Source organism: Halichoeres trimaculatus, unplaced genomic scaffold, assembly GCF_033239565.1.
Source record: "Halichoeres trimaculatus isolate MK-OKI-2021-1 unplaced genomic scaffold, fHalTri1.1 fHalTri1_scaffold_4, whole genome shotgun sequence".
NCBI lineage: Eukaryota > Metazoa > Chordata > Actinopteri > Labriformes > Labridae > Halichoeres > Halichoeres trimaculatus.
Window position 1 is genome coordinate 18,947,699 of NW_027437182.1, and position 20,728 is coordinate 18,968,426.

The window sequence follows — 20,728 nt, forward strand, 5'->3', positions numbered from 1 at the left end:
AACTGAATCCAATTAATCACTGAGAGGGAGAGGGCTCCCTCTTTGAGCAGGTAACAATCACTCACTGAAATCACACACACACCTGCTTTTCCTCACATTATATCACTCTGCTAGTTTGAATTGTAAATGTGAGTCTCTACATGCACTTTCCTCCTCCTCCTCATCTGAGTTACACGAGTGATTAGACTGCAGAGGTAACAAGCAGAGGTAAATGCATAAGTGTCCCTGTTCTCTCGCCCACACACTTGAATCTACAGCTCTCACTCTTTTTGTATAACTCTATTATGTTTAATGCGCATTATGCATTCAGGGCTCATCTGAATTCAACAGTTGCCAACCCAATTATCAGCACACATCTTACACCATGTAGAACAAGCAAGTTTGCTTTGCAAGAAAAACCTTCGAGCATTCAGAGAAATGAATTTTTATCACAGCTTGATTCTTGCACTAAATACTTATGTGTCCAAAGACAGATCCTCTCCTTTGCTTTTGAACTACTGCTTGACCTTTATCAGAAGTCTCTGGACATCCGCAACAACACTGCCAACAGCTGTTTAGCATATAGGTTTATAACTACAATCCCACAGGATGAGGTACACACCTAATTAGTCTATCACTCAATCGCCTTGTCAATTCGTTCATGGTCAAATGAAGTGCCTCGCTTACTGAAGCCCGTGTTTGCTGGATAAGCCACTTTGCCGCATCCTTCTCATCTGCATAGAAACGGGCTGACCAATCTAAATAGACAGCACACAGTTTACCACACAATAGCACACTCTGAAAAAAGAGAGTGAAAAGCGGGCAGTAGGTTAATTAATCCAGCTGGCACACAAAGGCAACACTGTCACTTCAAACACAGTCAGTTAGGATGTGGGCAGCTGTCGTATTGTACAGATATGGTTCGTGTGGAATTGTCATTTCGTGTGTGGTGTACAAGAAGACGTGTCAATGGAATAATTTGTCTTTGGATTTTTTTTATCAGTTATTTACATTTATTTACTGTAACAGCACAGCATGGTGTTGGCCAGTGGTCCCCCCCACACTTGTTTAGAAAGACGCTTGTGCTGTTTTGGCTGTAAATGGTCTAGTGTTGCTTATGTTGCAGCTGGGTATCAAAGCTTTGCATCTTTCAGCTAAACATTAAAATACATTCTCCTTAAATCTGTCTTATTTTAGTGACTCACTTCTCTGAAATCAACTGACCTCAATGCATAACTACTATGTACATTTCCCCTGATTCTGGTAAAATTGTTAAATGTGATCTCCATCATCTGCAGGTAAGGGCTCCCTCCCTCTGTGTCACACCCATTCATGGGGTGATGATGTTTATAGAGGTCAGACAAAGACTGAAGACAGCCGCAGTGGCATAAATACACACAAACCCCTTCCTGCTGCAAAGCCAATATATAATTCAGGTTTGAGGAGGAGTACAAACTGTATGAGGAGAAGTCTGACCTTTATCTGCATAATTTAACAAAAGCTACACATGTTCTGGAGAATACCTTGGATTTTGGGATGGTTACAAAAAGGAAAAAAAAATTGCTCTATATGTAGCACATGTCAGCATTCAGTGAATCAAGCTGTGACCAGATTTATTGTTAAGCTTCTTAAATGAAGTCTTTTAGAAATGAAAGTGTAAAGCTTCGATGGGAAAAGTCAAACTGGATTTAACTGCCACTTTGAAGAGATATTAATTGCAAAGATTATGTTTGGTTCATAAACCAAATTGCGATGGCTTTTTCTCATGAGCTTCCGATATAACTATAATTGTATCAAATTATGTTATTAAGTAAAAAACTTGACAAAATAATGTAAAATTTAAATTTCTAAGTCAATTCAGGATTATTTTCCCCCACAGAAACACTGAAGGCAAGTGACGGAGAAAATCTATCACCATCCATCTCAGGTCAGTGGGAGCGACGCTGAATACTGGAGGTGTAAAATGGCTGGTATGTCCATGCATCTGTCCCTGTGCTGACTGTGTGTCAGTCTGTTCATACAAAGACCCCACAAAGGCTGAGCATCTTTTATAATCCTCAATTCTCAATTAACATCTTCAAAGCAGTGGTCCTTTTTCCAGTTTTTAACCATATATCTGAGATCTCTTTATTTCCTCCACTTCAGTTTTGTTTCCTGAAGATGTTTTTATGACATAATGATGACCGCCTATCACTCCTGAGAGCCTAGACAGATCCAAATGTCTGCTGTAGCAATTATGCAACTTGTTCACATTCAGGGCATGTTTCCAAAATAAAACCAGTGCAATGAGCTTCTGTTGAGTCTGGATATGGGCTGCTGATGTTGAAGAGAACAGTCTTTGTCTATAATTCATAGAGCTAAATGGAACCCAGCAGCCTGTCCTGTCACTGCATATCTGCACTATAGCTCTTAATGTAGAGCCAGCTAGGCAAAGAAGTGGGGTGTGAAACTAAAATACTCCTCAAGCACTGTACACCAGCCAACAAAGACCATGTTTGCACACAGACGTTCTTATTTTAAGTCCACAGACATCAGAGACTGGACCGGATATACCCTGTTATATAAAGTATTGAAGGCTGGCTTCTGGAGACAGACATTCCCATTTACTGTCCAAGATATTAATTATCCTAAATCAATTTTATATGTCCAACACTAGGAATACAGATTTTATCTCATCAAAAAAATAAATGGGGGTAAATAACTTCAGTTTTACAAGATGTGCTAATTTTTTTTTTGGGGGGGGGGGCTTATATGGATTGTTGCAATTTAAAAAAAAAATAAAAAATAAAAAAAGGTTTTATCAAAACTAAGGATCTGTCAGATGAAACTGACAATGAAAATAATTTCCTCCACTTACATACACCTCCCCACAGTTACAGGTTAGACAACTTAAAAATAAAAAGAAGATAAGAACATTTCAATTACAAATATGTTCTGAAATATACAATTCTTTAAAAAAAAACATACAAAGAGCCTGGTGATATCAATTATTTATGACAATTTTCCATTTTTTTCGCAGAGGTTTCAGTACAGAAAAAAAAACCCAATTTTTTTTTTCCTGCGTTAATTACGTTATATTTTACAGATAACTGTCCACCCTGTTTCATGTTGAGGCTTAGTTAACTCAGCAAAAGGCAATAAAAAAACACTGAGTGCACCCAATGGCTCTAAGCGCCCGTAGTCTATTTCCTCTCCATAAACAAAAGGACATCCCTTATCTTCCTCGTTCTTTATTGATATCAGAAAAAAAAAACGCTTAAACTAAATAAAATAAGTTATGAAGGTTTATAAATGGGCCAAAGTTAACAAGGACGCTTATTTCCACTTCTTCACAAAGGAATAAATTTGAGTTTTCTCTGTGCACACATCCACAAGACGTTTATGATAAATAGAATATAAATTTCACTTCACCTCATACTGAAGATACTGTTTCCTCCACTCCGGAGTGATGTGGGACGAAAGATGCTCCGCAAATTTCATCTTGCCGGAAAAATTGTCCCCTCAAACCTTCGTTAAATCCAAGAGCGGCTGTCCCTTTCCCCGTCGACGCGACTTTTGTTATTCAGTGAACTTGCTGGCTCAACATGCGGCGCGTCAGCCCGGCGCACTCCGGTGCTCTTCACTCCACTTCTGGCTCGTCCCGGTCAGTGCACAGCCCGTCCCGCATACTACTTCACGGGAGGGGACGGCAACGGCAACTGTGGTCTCTCTTTCCAGGAGGTCAGACGGTAGATTAACAGAGCCGGTGAGAGTGGCTCAGTGACTTTGCTCCGTCCCTCCCTGGGCAGGTCTGGGGACATTGCAGTCCGCCATCGAATTGAGCCACAGCGACGTAGCTGCGTCAGCAGAGCGCGCGCTAGCACCAGGCGTTGTTGGGACCTCATGTGGAAAGTAGTAAACGGCGTGGTGGACACCCCTGACTTTCACACAGTCCATTAAATCTGTAAATTATCATTAGTTTAAGTTTCAGCCTCAAGTGTAAAGCTCCTTATTGGAATTGTTTGTTCGCAATGACACTTAAACTTGGTGTAAACGCCACATTTCATATCCTTCTTTTCATCTTGTAATAATCCAACGAGCTAACATAACATCTAACTATCACGATTTATTGAACGGAATAGCAAGATGGTGCATTAAATCTCACTTTAGAAGCCTTTGTCTGTGCTATGAAACAGGAGAGTCACAGAACAGGGGAAAATGCCACTTTTACATTTCAAATGGACCTCATTACGCTGCCCACCGTTTAGGTGCCTAGAGTTAACGACAGAAGCAACAGTTTAAGTAACTGTTGCTTCTGTCGAGTAATTACTATTAACCTTAGCAAACCGCACATGCTACAGGCTGAGTGAGAAATGGCACACAACGTTGTCTTGAGTTTCAGTTTGTCTTGTATCTGGTATTGAGCAGCGATCGTAAACAGTCTATGGACACGAGCTCCTGTGGTTTATCATTATGTCAACAGCACCATCTGCTGGACAAACAGCACTTGTGCATTTTTTTCGTCAACGTGCTGTAAATGCTCTCAAAGCAAACTTATTCAGACATGTTTGGGTAGGCTATGTGATGTTAACTGCAGTATTTTTCATGCAGTTAACTTTACATGTGTTTAGACTGGTGGTGTGTGTGTATAGTGGTAAATTTGACTCAGAGTGGGAGAGTCAATTGACTATTCCACTCTGAGCCACACGAACACGAAGCTGCGGCTTAGCAATCACTTGGCCACATATGCTAAATAAGCCGGCTGTTTAAAACACTGCTTTTTTTAACATTTTGAAGTGCGGGTACTTCGAAATCCGATTCTGGACGTTATATTAGGAAGTTAAAACTGGATTGTTTCTATCAAAAAATTAATGAATAAGATCATTTTGACGACTCTGAAAAATCATCTTACCTTGTTCCAGTTTACGAAAGATTAAACCATGCTTTGGTATCCAAAAACTCTTTTGTGATAGCATTTTCCAGGTTCCCGTGAACACGTTTAACAAAATAGGTTACTATATAAAGAGCAGCTACGAGTTATAATTGAACTGAAAATACAACTAAACCTGACAAACGCCAAGTTTTGATTTTTTTTTTTCTGTTTTATCATTTACCTTATTTCATATTCACTTTTTTGTTTATTTGTTTTTTAGTTTTCTGAAATGAACACGACTGAAACCGCACGGCAGCACACCCGGAACCTTTCTTCTTCTCGGTAAGTTTACCCGGTGCTTTGATTCGACAGGACCAGCGACGGACCAACGTTAGAAACAAATCCGACTGTCACGGAATCGAACTGAAAACGGATTAAAAGACGAAGTCGCAGTCACAGCAGTGTAAAAACGTAAATTTCCGACTGATATTGGAGGTCAGTGTAGAACCGGTTTTGAGGATTTCCTCACTCGTCGCCCTCGACATTACACTTGCGCTTTAAACAACAATAACAATGGCTTCTGGGTCCCCATCGTCCTCTCCGGACACTGCGACGGGCTCAGGTACGGACCCAGCCCGACCAGACACAGGGGAGCCCCTCGGTGGAGCAGGTTCAGACTCAGATTCGGATCTAGGCCTGGATAAATTTGACTGCAGCGGTATGGAAATGGTGGACAGGCTGGAGGGAGAGGAGCTGGAGCGGGAGTTTGACTCTGCAGCTGGCCGCGTACGAGATTTGGTTCAGACCGCCAGTAGGGACCAGCTGCTGTATCTATACGCACGATATAAACAGGTGACAGTGACATGAGATTGTGCTTGTTCTGAATGACATTTTTCTCCATCATATACTGGCTCTATGTTAAAAGTATAAGCACCGAATCCCCAACATTCCTCAGCATTAGAGTTTGACAGATTCAATAGGCCCAGACAACTGTGTGTGTTCTGTTTTGTGGGTGCTGACTTAACAGGGTAATCTGAACTATCTGGATTTGCTCTTTTGCAGGCAAAAGTAGGGAAGTGCAATACACAAAAGCCCGGCTTCTTCGACTTTGAAGGACAGAGAAAATGGTAAGTATGGCAGATTACAATTCCACTCAGGACATTTATTGAATTAAATGCACAAATGAATTTGTCATTGGTTATCCTCTGAATGATGCTTAGTGCAAATTAGTCTGTAAGTGAGATAAAAGAGGGAATTAACACAACACAGATAAAGGCACACCTTAAGTATACAGCCGTAGGTTTTGATGACAGTTGTATCATATTCTATTCTATCATTACAGGCAAGCATGGAAGCAGCTTGGAGACATGGACGCAGAACAAGCAATGCAGGAGTACATTTCCTGTGTCAATGTGTTAGACCCTGAGGGCTGCACAAAGGTAATGAAGACATTTTGTTAAAAATGATCACCAATCCCCCAAAGCACAATTTTATTATATACCACAACACATAGTATACTCATCAGTACAATGTTCTAACATTTTGTACAATAACACATTTTGATTGAGGCAGTAAAAAGATTAATTGAACCAAAAAAATCATATCAGGAATGACTTCCTGAAACTGAAACTGAAATGTAATTTTCCCTCTGGGATCAATAAAGTATTCATGATTCTGATTCTGATCTCTTATGACTTCCCTTGTAAGAAATCAGGAACAGGGTTTAATAGCACACTCTTCAGTAACCGATAAAAGTGAACTGAAGACTTGGTAATCTAAAGATTTACCTGGTCTGATGTGTCTCATCAAAGGACAGAAATGGACCCTTGTAATGGTACCAAACTGAAAGCTAAATATTGAGTAATTGCTTGAAAGTTTCAACTACTGCTCTTTAAAAGCAAGCTAAAAATATAAAACGATATAAGAACACAGGGAAGCATCAAAGCTTGGCTCTTTGGTAAGATAAAAATAACAGCATCATTTGATCATTCTCTCTTATGGTGCAGTTCACTTTTATAACCACTAGGGGTCAGTATCACCGTGTCATTCTACCCCATGCCCTCTTTTGTGGCTCTTTATTCTGTACATGTTGCATGAAAAATACATGAGAAGATTATGTCGTCTTCCTCAATAGCTGACATTTTAGGATATGAATAATGCAAGACAACTGTCAAAGTATGCTCTGTGCCTGTGTGTATCGTGACTAAAGAGAGACTGTTTCCATCTTTAAGAGCTGTCTTGTCATGTGAAAAGATCATGCCTGGAGAGTTGTGTTGTCATGGACAGGCCGTCCTTGGGGGCAGCAGCAGTCAGTTACAACAACAAATTTGTTCTGTCTGTTCACTTGTAGAGTGTATTAATATTGGAATAATTTTACGAACGTGTCATTGGAATAGTTCACATCAAAACATCTTCAGGGTATATATAGATAAAGAGATTACAGTCAACATGTAACAGTGGCACAGACCTTACGGAAAATGCATAAACAGAAAGAAGAATCTTAGCAGGGAAAATTATAGCAACATGAAGTTTATAATATGTTGCTTTATTATGTTGTCATTTAAATCTATTCAGCTACACATGGAGGATTTCACAAGAAACACAATTTTACAAAATAATTTTGTTGCTTTGTGGCCAAATCATCTTTTTTTTTTAAATATATATTTTGTAGCTTTTATATACAGAATCAAATGACCTGATTTCTGTGGTTGCTTTCAGTGGTAGCAACCACAACTTAGATTTCTGTCCAGAATGTGTTGCCTTAAAAAGAATTGTTTTTCCTCTATACAGTCAATTGTGACCTACTGTACTGTAGTACTTGGGTGCTCACTTATGTTTTCGGCTCTTGCTTTTCCTCCTTTACCCTTTAACTCTTCAGTAATGCTGTTTCCCCTCTTTCAGTTTTGTTCCCCTTCTCTATACCACCTGCTTCCTCTCTTTTAATCTCTCCTGAGCCCTTTTCTTCTTTAACCCTTTCCCTTGTCCATTACTCATTTTGTCTTTCTTTGCCGTCCATATTTATGTCTCTTTAATAGCGTCACTGTCAACCACAGGTCCAACACTGACACATTCTTTTCTCCTTGGCAATACTCGCTGACTCTGCCCCCTCAGTTGCACAATGCTAGAGAGAGAGGCCAGGAAGCGCATAAATGGACCCCCACCCCGCCAAAAAAGAAGCTGATTGTATTAGTGTTAACAAAGCACCATAGCATGGCAGTGGCTATTCTTTCAGAGGCACAGTAAAATGGTGTAAGTAGAAGTGTATAGACAGAAAAGCATGGGAGAGGATAATAGGCAGAATTTGACCTCTGTTCCTGCCTCAATTGTGGAGCAGACACTGGCTCTATATTACATTATACTGCAGAGGAGGCAGGGCCAGTGCATCAGCGAATATTCTGAGTTTCTGAAATGAATTAGGTTGTCCCCAAAAGTGCACGCACAGTTGTTTTGGTTTGCTTGTCAGGCCGCCCCTCCGCACACACACTCACACACACTGGCTATTTTCTAAAATCAGATTTGTGTGGGTTCTTTTGTGAGTCGAGGTTGGTCATCGAAGAACAGGCAGCGTAATAAAGTTTCTGCTGAGCTGAATGTAAAATGAATTTCCATGAAAAACAGAAGATTTAACAGGAGTTCTAAATGTTGCTACTATATGCTTTTTATTACTCTCGTGTATATTTCAGGGCATTTATTACCTGTGAGGTCATATCTAAACCACTAGAGACTTTTTTAAAACACAGTTTTAACTCTCTAGGTCATGTAGCAGCTTCCAGTGCTATAGGTGAAAAGCTATAGGCCGAGCCTCTCGTGGTGAATAGGTGCACCCATCTCTTTGTATTGCACTGAGCACACAGAACAATAACATCAGTACCACTGGATAGCAACACATGCTGTAGAGTGAAGTCAACCTTAAAGAGGTTTGTGTTTGGCACTTAGTATCATTGGATAAGACACAGTTTTATTAACAGAGACAACCATCACTGTTGAAACTGTCCCTTTTTTTCTTTACCTATGTATGAGGTTGTTGTTATTGTTCTTTCATGTTTTGGCTCTCTTGTGTTTTGGCAGGAAAGACGAGGAGCAGAAAGAAGAACAGGCTTTGGAGGAGCAGCAGTGAGCTCTCTGTACCAGGAGGAGATGATCAGGTATTTACAATAGAAAGTAACACTGATTCATGCTCAGACATGCTGAGGTGCAAAGCTGTTCAGTGCTTTCTACACAAGAAAGAGAATTTTAAAATCAATCCAGGATTTGATTAGGAGCCAGGGAAGGGAACTGAGAACAGGTGTCTTTTTACATTTTTAAATCTGGTGAACAACTGTGCAGATGCATTTTGAATAAGTTGTAATTTTGAAGTCTGAAGTGACAGAAACCTTCTGAGATATATTTTTCAGGTGGTGAAGAGTTGATCTTAATAGGTATAGCTATAAAATTTAGAACACTCTCCACGATAACACTCTGATTCTCTTGCTTCATCTTTGCTATCTAAACACCGTGATCTCAGATGAGCTACTAATGGTGTCTGAACTTCTTAAAAAGACCAAAAGTTAGAGTTTTATTGGGGAGTCTCTGTGTTCAACAAGGTTCATCACAAATTCACACACTTCCTTTTTTTATCAGTGATTTTAACTTTTATATTGCTTCTAAAATGATTGTATAACAGTGCATCGCTGTCGCAATGAAATAAATGAAGGAAGAAATAGAAGTCAGTCATGCGACTTGTCTGCTCACCACCATCTGCCCCTGAGCTTTAAAGGATTTCATAGTTTTTCCAGCTGGAAAATTATTTAAAAGAAATCTCATCAGCTGTAAGAGACACAATTTATCAAAAATATAAGATAAAATTGTGTTTTCTAAAGAATTGATGTGGTAAAATAATAGAAGTCTGAGTAGCCAACCTTGGGGAACACCGGAATATGAGTTAATTTTTATGAGGTCTTATATTTCACAAACACTCCTTCATAAATTTCTTGTGATGTTGGTTATATTTGTTTTTTTTCTTTTACTAGATCAAAGTTACCCTTCTTTAATTAATCTCAATTTTTGCAACAGTGCTAGAACAGACTAAGCTTTTTCTTCCAGTTGTATGTTAACACCTTGAATCCTAAGGTCAACCTGGTCTCATTCAGAAGTTGTTAACCACTGATCTTGATGTTGTGTCTGATTATGCCCCACAGACCACAGCTGCAGTTGAGGCCCAGAGAAGTCACACACTTCTGATTTATGTTAATGAAAAATATTCTCCATTTACTTCTGTCTGGTAGACTTACTCAAGCTTGAAAACCTCATCTTCATCTCAATGAAAAAGGAGCTCTTTTGGAGATGAAAATGAGACAAGTGAATCCTGCAGGTCTTTCCTCTAAATGGCTGCATGTGATTAGTATGCACAGTCTAAAGAAGAGCCGGCCAGAGTTTCCCCTTTTTAATTACGTTACGATTCGGTGGGCACTTTTGGGAAGAGAGGGCGATGAAGACATGCCAGGTACAGCAGAGGGAGGCAGGTACAGAAGCTTTCCCAGAACTATGCTCTGCTCCCCTTGGTGATATCCAGTAACAGTGAAATCTCAAGGGAAGCCGGCTAGGAAGAGGTCATTAACACGGCACGGCACACACGCCTTTGCACACGTAAACATACACTTGCTGCTATACGTTGACAATATTGCATCTGAATTCATGCATAAACTGCCGGAACTGTCACACTCACTGCTCTGCTGCATTTCAATTTTGTCTTTTCCACACACACACACACAAACTCATACACACTCTCCATATTAAACATCCAAGCACCTGTTAACCTGACAGAGTTAATTGCATTGCTCACCACTCGTCTCAGCCTCTGTGTGTTTGTGTGTATGTGTCTGTGTAGTGTATTGACAAAAGCAGGACTGATTAGCAATATTCCTGGACTAGTGAGCTGATCAGTGTGTGATTGAAGAGGCTCTGAATGCTACATTTGTAATCCTCTTCTCACTCTGAAAGAGAGTTCTGAAAAACACTTTGCAGGTTTCGTTTTCTGGACTCTTTGCTGGAGCTGGAGCTACTTAAGTTTTCATTGTTTCTCCTGCTTCCGTGGAGCCAAGTCATGCTGGAAGGCGTCAACCAAGATCCTATAGGGGATGTGATGACGGATTGTGTGTGTGTGTGTGTGTGTGTGTGTGTGTGTGTGTGTGTGTGTGTGTGTGTGTGTGTGTGTGTGTGTGCGTGTGTGTAAGAGAGAGAGAGATGGTGTGGTGGTTTTGTTGATCAGGGTGAAGCTCAGGCCAGGTAGATGAGTGTTCCTGTGGCCAGTTTAGCCTGATGGATGAAGGACATATCTGCAGCTACACCGGACAATACGCACACATGCGAGCACATAACACCCTCACACACATATTTACACACACACACAAAAAGCCATGGAACCCCAGCTGTTGTGATGACTGAGTAGCCTGTGACCTTCCCAGCATGCATTGCGGTGCTGTTGATGTCACGTCGTTTGTAGGAGCCACATTAATCATTTGTTTGTTTACAGCTTGAGTGTGTGTGTGTGTGTGTGTGTGTGTGTGTGTGTGTGTGTGTGTGTGTGTGTGTGTGTGTGTGTGTGTGTGTGTGTGTGTGTGTGTGTGTGTGTGTGTGTGTGTGTGTGCATCTTATGGTGTTACGAACTATAAACAGGTGTTTGTGCATGGGTATGTCAACTCTTAGCTGTTGTACATATTTGAGAAACTTATACTATACTTAGATCTGTGCACATGCTGTATGAGAGATTCCATGCACTAGTCAGGTCAGCCCCGTCTAACCATCGACGAAAGACTGATGAGTTGGCCTATTGATTAGTTGCCGAGGAGACGGATGGTGGCCACACATCAGGGACACTCGGGGTCACCATGGCCATCAGACAAGAAAGTGGGTGTGTCCCGGTGTGGGACTCATGAATAAACATAGCGCTGGTAATCAGGAGTATGTAAATGAATGTGCTCATACATAACCCAGCAGCGATAAAAGTGTAATGAGTTATTCATAATTCATCATCGGCTGATGAGGTGGCGGGGAAGAGGGAGGGGAGGAACCAGAGAATTGGCAGAGCGGCATGTTGATGAAAAGCTGAAGAAAGGCAAGTACAGAGGTTCATTAAAGAACAAACTGCAAACAAAACTTTGTTCTTGTCTGCTGTTTGCTAACAATGAAAACAGTTGGTTGTGAGTTTTTTCTCCAGTAGAGAAAGTTTTTGGTTGTAGTTGATCAGGTGAAAGGGAGAGCTGGGGGCAGTGGGACACATCAGAGCTTCTCTTCATTTTACCTACACTTATTAGCACCCTAAGAAAAACATTTGGTTTGATGTTAGTTCATAAACAACCATAAATCAGCTGTCCTTTGGTGGGATTTTTGAGTATTTGAGAACATTTTTATCACATTGTTAAGCAAAGGGCTTTAGGAGCCCATACATAATGTACACTTGTTTTTATAATTTAGGTGCAGCAATGACTGAGATCCTAAACTCAACAATTCAGTCAAAAGCCTTAAACTGACATTTCTTGATTTATCATCTTGTATGTAAATAATTGCCTTGAAAATAGCTATGGATTACCAACTAAAAGCCATGTGTTGTGAGAAAAATTCCAGTTACTTCCCTCTGGAATTTAATTTGTTGTCGCGACATCATTTATGGATGAATTTACCATCAAAATTCAGTGCTACTCTGCTATTGTTAAACTTTTTATTCCTGATTTAGAAAAAAATGTAAGTTGTTGGTTCTACATACTTATAACTGATGTTTACAAACACACCACACGACAGCAAAGGAACATTTCTAAGCACTTTTTAAGACCATGTCAAAAAATATAAATCAATTGCATTCAGTGTCATGATGGAATCAAATGATGGCGTGAAACAAACATCATGATTTTCACTCTTTTTATTTATTATTGAAACCAATACCACATCAGTAGAGGTGGGTACCAAATTAAGTACTTTTACAGGTACCACCCAAATCTGTCTGCAGTACCGAGTACCCATTCACATGATATCAAACAGAACCATATTTTGGTACTTAAATGCATCCTCGCCACTGAGACGGAGTGGAAGAATAGGCAACAGGAACACAGTATTGTAAGTTTACATATTGAAAAATAAACATGTTAAATTGAATTTTTTTTTTTAGATTTTATAATTAAACAAATTCATGTTAATCACCACATAAACACCCAAAAATACCGAAAATTGGTACTGTTGAGTACTGATAGTGATTGCCAGTTACGGTACCGGGGCATTGGCACCGTATTGTTTCAAATGTGAAAGGTACCATCCGTATGCACCAGTGTGATCTAATAATTCATCATAATGTCTTCATTTGGTGCCATCCTGTGATGTTTTACAGACTCCAAAATATTGCTCAGCTAGTTTGATGATGTGCTCCTGTACATTTGGTTCGTAGCTGGTAGCTTATACTAGAATACTCATACTAATATCTGTTTGGCACAAAGTGCATATTGCTTTTGACTCAACTGAGCTGTGTGGTAGTTGTTTGTTTTGTTTTGTATTTTTGAGTAAGATATGTCATTTAAAACCACTGTGATATCACCTTTTTCCACCATGCCAGCTTAAATACAGTTTGCCAAAAGATAGCATGTAATGAAAAAAAAGGTTTTGATTTCAGAACTTAAATGCATTGCTATTATCACATTTAGACTGACAGCCCTATTTTTTGTAAATCATGACACCACTGTTGAGTTGAAATGTTTTTATTCCAGGCAAAACATTACCTTAGTCTTTTTTCAACAAGTCATCTGTACTTCTTGCTTCTAGTTGGCTGGATGTGTTAGGTTACCAAACCTCTTAGTATTGCGACTGTGTGAAAGACACAAACTCAAACTACTCAAACTAGTGCAGGCAACACCCCATGGTGTCTCCTGTGCGTGTCTGAAGCCAGGCTTGTTCTGAAGGTCTCCTGAGTCCCAATGTGCCAAAATGATTAGACATTGGAGACGGAGACCCGTTGGGGGTTGGCCTTGGGAATGACTGAGGTACTGCGTGGGAGTGGTAAAGCCAGGGGTTTGCCGGATTCAGTCAGACAATAGAGCACAAAATTCAATTAATGTGAATGGCCAGCATGGGTAAGAGGGAGGGGAAGGCGTAAAGCTCTAAATGAGATTTCACCCCTTCTCTCCCCTTCACCCAACATCCCTCTGTTACCACCAGCCTGCTGCCCCCACAGCACTCACTCCTGTCCCCAGTGCCAGGAGGTGATTAGAGACAGAGATACGATCAGAAGTGGGATGGTGCCGCTGTGTGTCAGTGCTCTCCAGGGATGTGGCACGTGTGACTCCTGCTTGTGTATGAGACAGGGAGAGTTGCAGTGTTATTTTTTCAATAAATACACTTTATCTTTCCCCTATTTAACATGAACTATTTAAATGGACATATTAGTGATTTAGAGAGCATACTGTTTTGAATATTACTATAACCTCGCAGAAGTTATTCAGATGTATGTTCCTTAGGGAGAAATATGTCTGTATGAATAAGTGGACCATTTTTGTGTTCCCCACAGCTTTACAATATATGTTTCAGTAATTATACCGCACCACATTTGAAAAGTACACATTAACTCATAAAACAGAGGAGTAAAAAAACCCTTCAAAATAAATTTGCACAGTTAGGTTTTTTAAACATTTGAAGCAATCAGGATGCTGAGAGGAAAATTCACTAAGAATGGAGTGCGGCTACTTATAGCACCAAGAATTGCGCATCATCTTCCCCTGCTGTCTGTTTCGTCTTCAAGCCTTAATTCACAAAGTTAATTGCATTTATTATATTCAGGCCAAAAATATCCTTGAAGTGCGACAGCAAACGATAATTATAATGGATATGGCACCAATTTTATATGTATCAAAATACTCTGTGTTGTCCAGAGGTTGAATTGATGACTGAAGATAGTACCTAGAAATACTTCAGCCCAATTACCACTTTAATTGCCCAGGCTGTTTGGGTGAATTAGGTAATTTTGACAGTTAGGCCAATATGTTTGAAATATATGCATAATTGCTCATTTGATGTATGCAAAAAAAAAACACAATAGGTTGACAGGTAATGGTGCATAACATTGGTTATCTCTTAATAATGTCTCTTGTCAAGGAATGGGTTATGCTGGGTAGCAGGTGAGCAGCATTTTGTTCTTGAACTTGGTGTATGGAAAAATGGGGAAGTTTGAGGACTTGGATTTTGAGAAGGACCAAACTATGATTGATAAATAACTGGATCTGAGCATCTCCAAATCTGCAGCTCTTGTGGGCCGGCCCTGACCTGCAGAGGTCAGTGCCTACCAAAAGTGGTCCAGTGGAGGAAAACCAGGCTGTGATAGAGTCATGTGCAGCAAAGTGTGTAACAGTTTGTTTTGTTGGGCTAGCCCCAAACCGTATGAGGCATGGATGTTTGTTGAAAGTGTCTTTTTTTGTTTTTCAGGGAAGAAGATAAGAACATCTTTGACTACTGCAGAGAAAACAACATCGACCACATCAGTAAGGCTATCAGTTCCCAGACGGTGGACGTCAACGCTAAAGATGAAGAGGTAACAAAAACTGAGACACTCTGTACTGATACAACTGAACTAATTACAAAAATCCAAAACCCTCGGAAGAAGAAGGAGAAAGTGTATTGTAACCAGGAAATAGTCTGTACCAGCTGCATGGTTTGCGTGGTGTGATCTGACCCTCTGTATGCAAAGGTCAGGTGAAAATGATCAGTGGAGTATCATTGAAAATACAGGTCACTGGGGGACGGTTCATGCCTCTCTTTCTGCACTCATTACATAATGGTTTCAATGAGCTGAAGCTGCAGACACCTGGGAACCACTCCTCAGGCTGGGATGTGTATATTGTGTGAATGACTATTACCATCAGGATGTGTTTTTCAGATTGACCCCCAAATCCATTCATCTGCCCTGGATTCATTACCATCCCGGCCAAATGGCTCGCTCTCTGCCTCTCTTTCATCACAGCCGCTCTGCAGATAAGTAGGCAGGCGGCTGGAGAGTTCCCAGCCAAAGGCCAGATGGCGGAGGGACCTCGGCAGAGAAAGCTTTGTCTGTTTGCTGCCATTGTTTTCTCACCTGCAGTGAAGCTGGCTCAACAGCAGAGGGCAGTGGTAAAGTTCCACATCAGCATGAAGCCTGACCTGCTCAGAGAGAAAGACGACACTATATTACTGTAGGGTAGTAATGAAAGTATAAACAAAGATAAAAAATGACCTTATTCAGTCGTTTAGCCAAATCAACTCTGCCAGTGTTTGCTTCTAGGCCTCAGTACCTTTAGGAACCACTTTCCCAGATACAGATAGCAAACGATAATTAGAAGAGTACAGTCATCACAATCATATTCAAGTTACAAAGAAACAGAAAGAGACACAAAAAAATCCAAAGAAATAATGAAACATTTATCCAACATAAAGCTATCAAGGATGAAGTCCAATAAAAAAAGATACTAGGATCTTTACAGGATGTGTCTGACTGTACTACAAAACTTTTGGAAAGACAAACTACACAAAAACATTATTAGGTCAAAGCAGAAGGACAATGACAATGTCAGTTCTATTTCATGTACACAGTTTGATCAGTTTTAAACAGCTCAAAAGCGAGATTAGCATTTTATTTAATTGAATTAGATAGAAATACTGACATGTTGTTTGATATTAAACAGTATAACTGTAAAATACTGTCCACAATAACTCAAAGTAAACAGTATACGCTTTATTTTAATGTTACTAACATCTCTGAGTTCTGTACTCGTCATGTTTTAAATATGATTACTTTAATTATTGCTGATGATACTGATCATCAATATTTTGCATTTAATAGCTATTGATATCAAGTTATCAGCCTTATTTTGACATGCAGACATTGTTTGTATAATTTTACAGAGCATGGTTTTCACATAGTTCCATCGGTTTATCTGATTAGAGATTTTCCTTTCCTAGTAACTAAAAATCTTTAGATGAAGCAGTCTTCAGAGATCAAGTGGTTTTCCTCATCCTAAAATGAACAGAAATGATGCTCTCCTCATCAGTTAAGTTGTGGTCTGAACTTCAGTCCTGCATATAATGTACAGCTGTTTGACATAATATGTTTTATTTATCCCTGAAGCTTTAATTTGGCTTACGTGTACATTTTCTTGTGTAAAATTAAAAAGTCTTTTCAGAAAAAATGTGTTGAGATTTAACTTAAGCACACCTGGAAAGAAAGAAAGAAAGAAAGAAAGAAAGAAAGAAAGAAAAAGAAAAGGAAAAAGCAAAGAAAGGGAAAGAAGGAGATGCCAACTTATTTGTATTCAGGCCCAGCACATAAGTCTCCATTTTAACATGCAGCCATGGTGATCAATATGATTTAAGCAACAGAATTAGACTTGGAGAGTTTGCTTTACCTAATTGGCCTCACTGAAAAATGAGCTCCTGTGGTTTTATTAGAACAAGGATCTTGGACCTGAGGAGGGTGTGTTTGTGTTAGTGAGTGTGTGAGCTTGTGTATGTGTTTATGTGAGATAGAGTAAAGGGTTGCTGATCTGGGGGCTGCTCTTTGTTTTATGCAGGGAATCCCATCAATCAAGCTGTGGGTGCAGCTTGATTGCACTGTGATCTGTCCATGAGCTTTATGTCTGTGCTCAGACCACCTTGATGCTCTTCTTTTGCACACGCGCGCGCACACACACACACACACACACACACACACACACACACACACACACACACACACACACACACACACACACACACACACACACACACACACACACACACACACACACACACACACACACACACACACACAGTCACTTCTCTTTATCCTTCCAGTTTGTTATCACTGTGATGCAAAAGCTCTTAAACATCTCTTTTGTCTGAAAACAAATCTAAAGTCTGAAGTCTCGGTTTGAAGAGCATGTGTCAAAGTTCTTGCACATGCCTCTTAAAGTTTGATGCATGCTAATGATATTTTTGTGTGTGCTCACAGGGCCGGGCTCTCCTGCACTGGGCCTGTGACAGAGGACACAAAGAGCTGGTGTCTGTATTACTGCAGCATAAAGCAGAAATCAACAGTCAGGTGAGCAGCATCTTTCTCTACAACCTGTCTCTTTTTTTGAGATGATTAAGAATCTCTGTTTGGTTCTTTGCTAAAGAACTGTTTTGGGTTTTTTTTTACCTCAAAATCAAACTTGCTCACAGTCTGGTCCAAAAAAAGGCTTCAGGCAACTCACCTGTTAATTGAAGAGGAGGGCTAAAATTTATTTAGAGCCTGAAAACTTTAAACATATTAAAGTTAGCTGGACACCAAAAAAAATAAAATTAGGGATGCACAATATTATCGGCACAATATTGGTATCGGCTGATAAAAGCTTAAAAACTCGTTTATAGGTATCGGCAGATATGAAAATTTCTGCCGATAGGCACAGCTGATAAGGTGCTATTCAGTTAGGGTTATTATTATTTTCCATCTGAAAAATAAGCTCCTTAAATAAAATGTAGCACTTCATTTATTTGCACTGCAGAGCTCTGTGTCTGTCACCAGGTTGTTACAGTAGCTCTAAAATAATCAAATGCAACTTGGTTATGTTTAAAAATGCATTGTATATTTAAAGTTCATGTGATCTAAAGAAATTATTTTTCTGGATTTCAATACTGAATGTCTTGAGTTTGAAAAAATAATACATATCTTATTTATGGTAAAATCAAATGTTTTTTGTCTTGTTTTATGTGTGTTTCTTAAACAAATAAGACCGTCACAATAAGAGTAACATATAAATTCCAGTACAGGATAGACTTAGCTTTCTTTACAGTGAAAAAAACGAACAAACCTGTGATTATCGGTATCGGCCAAAAGGGGTTTCAATATATCGGCATATCGGATATCGGCAAAAATCCAATATTGTACATCCCTAAAAAAAATCATTATCGCACACTGTGAACTGCTGCTTTCAAAAATCACTGTTTGTGACTTTTAGTAGTTTTTAGTAGTTCTCTGACAACTCTTCTTTAGTAGTTCACTTATTACAAATATTGGCTTCTAATTATGCTCACCTTGATGTGGTTAGAACAATGAGTCTTCATATTTTAAACAAATTACCTTTGTGATGTCCTGTTGTTTCATCAGTGGGATTTTTCCCACCATGGCTATGCCCAGTGCTGCTAACTACGATACCTCAAATGCTGATAATTTGTAGTGCTTAATGTCTCTGTCTTTTTCTTCTGTGACTGAAGTTCTTCTACTTCTGGCTTTTTGGTCACCAAACTTGGAAACTTCCCAAAGTCCAAACTTTAAATAGTAAAGACCATGGTTCCTTCGTTCCTGCTCACTCCCAAACTTTTCCTCTCTTTCGCTGTGGTTCACAACTTACTGTTTGTTGTCATGGACCCTATGCCCCTTTCATTGTGTAATGTAAAGCCAAACTGCTGCCTTGATGGACCTAAGTGATCTTGCTTTTGATGCTGCCAGGCTGACCACACACACACCTACGATTAACCAAAACACACTCTGACTTACAAATAAAACCATATAGATCCCTCAGGTCAGTGCTGTCCACAGTAGAGCAGATTCTTGTTTTGGATTATGGCAAATACTGTACTGCAGCCAGCTGCTAGGGGGAGCTCTAAAACTTCTTGCTTCACCTGGTACGGCTGTTTGATCAATCTATGTCGGATTTTTTTTTGTGTTTTGTTTTGGGTTTTTGTGTGTGTGTGTGTGTGTGTGTGTGTGTGTATGGGGGGGGATTGTTATGCCCTTAATTGGATAAGAGAGAGGACAGTGGATACAGCAGAGTAGGAAACAGGGCAAGGGTGGGGAGTGACATGCAGAAAAGAGGCCACGGGCCGGATTGAACCTGGGCCACCCGTGCATTGGTGAACCTTATGGAGTGAAACCTAGACCACTGGGCCATTCGCGCTCCTGTTCCATGTTTTAAATAGTTGCTCCTAGATACCAGATCCTGGTTTCTGGTATGGGTGTATCGGCGCCCCTCTTAGCTGGATCAGTATCTGAGCCAATCCATGGTGCCGATCCAGGCAATCGGCTCTATGGGACATTTTTTATGAGAAATTTCACCTACATTCATGAAGTTTGTCATCACAGTATTATGTTAGACTAATTTCTCAACGGGGTTTTCATTATGTTTGTATGAGTTATACCGCCAAATAGATGCTAGAACGCCCTAAGTCATGAAACTTTAAAATCTGCATTGTCTGTTTTAGAAGATGTTTTTTTGTGTATAGACCACTGGGATTTTAGTCTGGATGAAAAAAAGAAATGGTACTCTCCACATGAGAACCCAAAGCTAACACTGGCATCAGGGTGGCTCAGTGGAGGGTCAGTCTCCTTTGAATCAGAAAGTGAAGAGTTAAATCGGAGGTGGCTGTACCAGCAGTGTGTGAATGAGATAAGTTGATACTGACGAGCGCTCTACAAATCAGTCTCTACCATCAGTGTTCAAATGTGGCACAAGCACAAAAAACATAGTTCATTCAACATTTACATCCCCTACATCCCTACTGCCCTCCTCTCTTCTCCCTCCATCCCTCCAGAAGGTCACCTTTAATTCACTTTGTGCCGCAGACAAATCCCTCAGGGCTTTAGCAGACAGAGTTAGCTGGTAGCTAGCCCAGTGTTTAGCCTCCTGAGGTTTTAGCAGCATCCAGGAGGCTTTAGCTTTGGCGGTAAGCTGGCTCAGCTGCACATCGGAGAAATTACTCCTCCTCTCTTCTGCCCAGCATCACGGCAGTGCAGCTCAGCATGCCGCACACTGAGGCTTTAACTGTAAGGCCGAATCAATTGGAAGTAATCAGGCAAATTGTTTTACATTGCACAACCCACATAATCAGGACATTTCACAAATGACTTTCTCTTTTCTGGTCATGTGTGGCCTCTTTTGTTTTGAATGCCGGCAG

The 20,728-nt window shown here is 40.1% G+C and overlaps 2 protein-coding genes across 2 annotated transcripts in view; one reads left to right on the plus strand and one right to left on the minus strand.

Annotated features, from left to right (window-relative positions):
• xpr1a (xenotropic and polytropic retrovirus receptor 1a) overlaps nucleotides 1-3,831 on the minus strand; it is an 85,294-nt gene extending 81,463 nt beyond the window's left edge. Inside the window, exon 1 of the mRNA XM_074668572.1 lies at nucleotides 3,391-3,831. Within this exon, the coding sequence (XP_074524673.1) occupies nucleotides 3,391-3,459 (69 nt within the window). The 5' untranslated portion in view covers nucleotides 3,460-3,831. The remainder of the gene's footprint in view (nucleotides 1-3,390) is intronic.
• Nucleotides 3,832-5,203: 1,372 nt separating this feature from the next.
• Nucleotides 5,204-20,728, plus strand: part of acbd6 (acyl-CoA binding domain containing 6) — a 38,665-nt gene continuing 23,140 nt past the window's right edge. Inside the window, exons 1-6 of the mRNA XM_074668255.1 lie at nucleotides 5,204-5,683; nucleotides 5,894-5,958; nucleotides 6,174-6,270; nucleotides 8,900-8,976; nucleotides 15,269-15,374; nucleotides 17,805-17,894. Coding sequence (XP_074524356.1) covers nucleotides 5,405-5,683; nucleotides 5,894-5,958; nucleotides 6,174-6,270; nucleotides 8,900-8,976; nucleotides 15,269-15,374; nucleotides 17,805-17,894 — 714 coding nt within the window. The 5' untranslated portion in view covers nucleotides 5,204-5,404. The remainder of the gene's footprint in view (nucleotides 5,684-5,893; nucleotides 5,959-6,173; nucleotides 6,271-8,899; nucleotides 8,977-15,268; nucleotides 15,375-17,804; nucleotides 17,895-20,728) is intronic.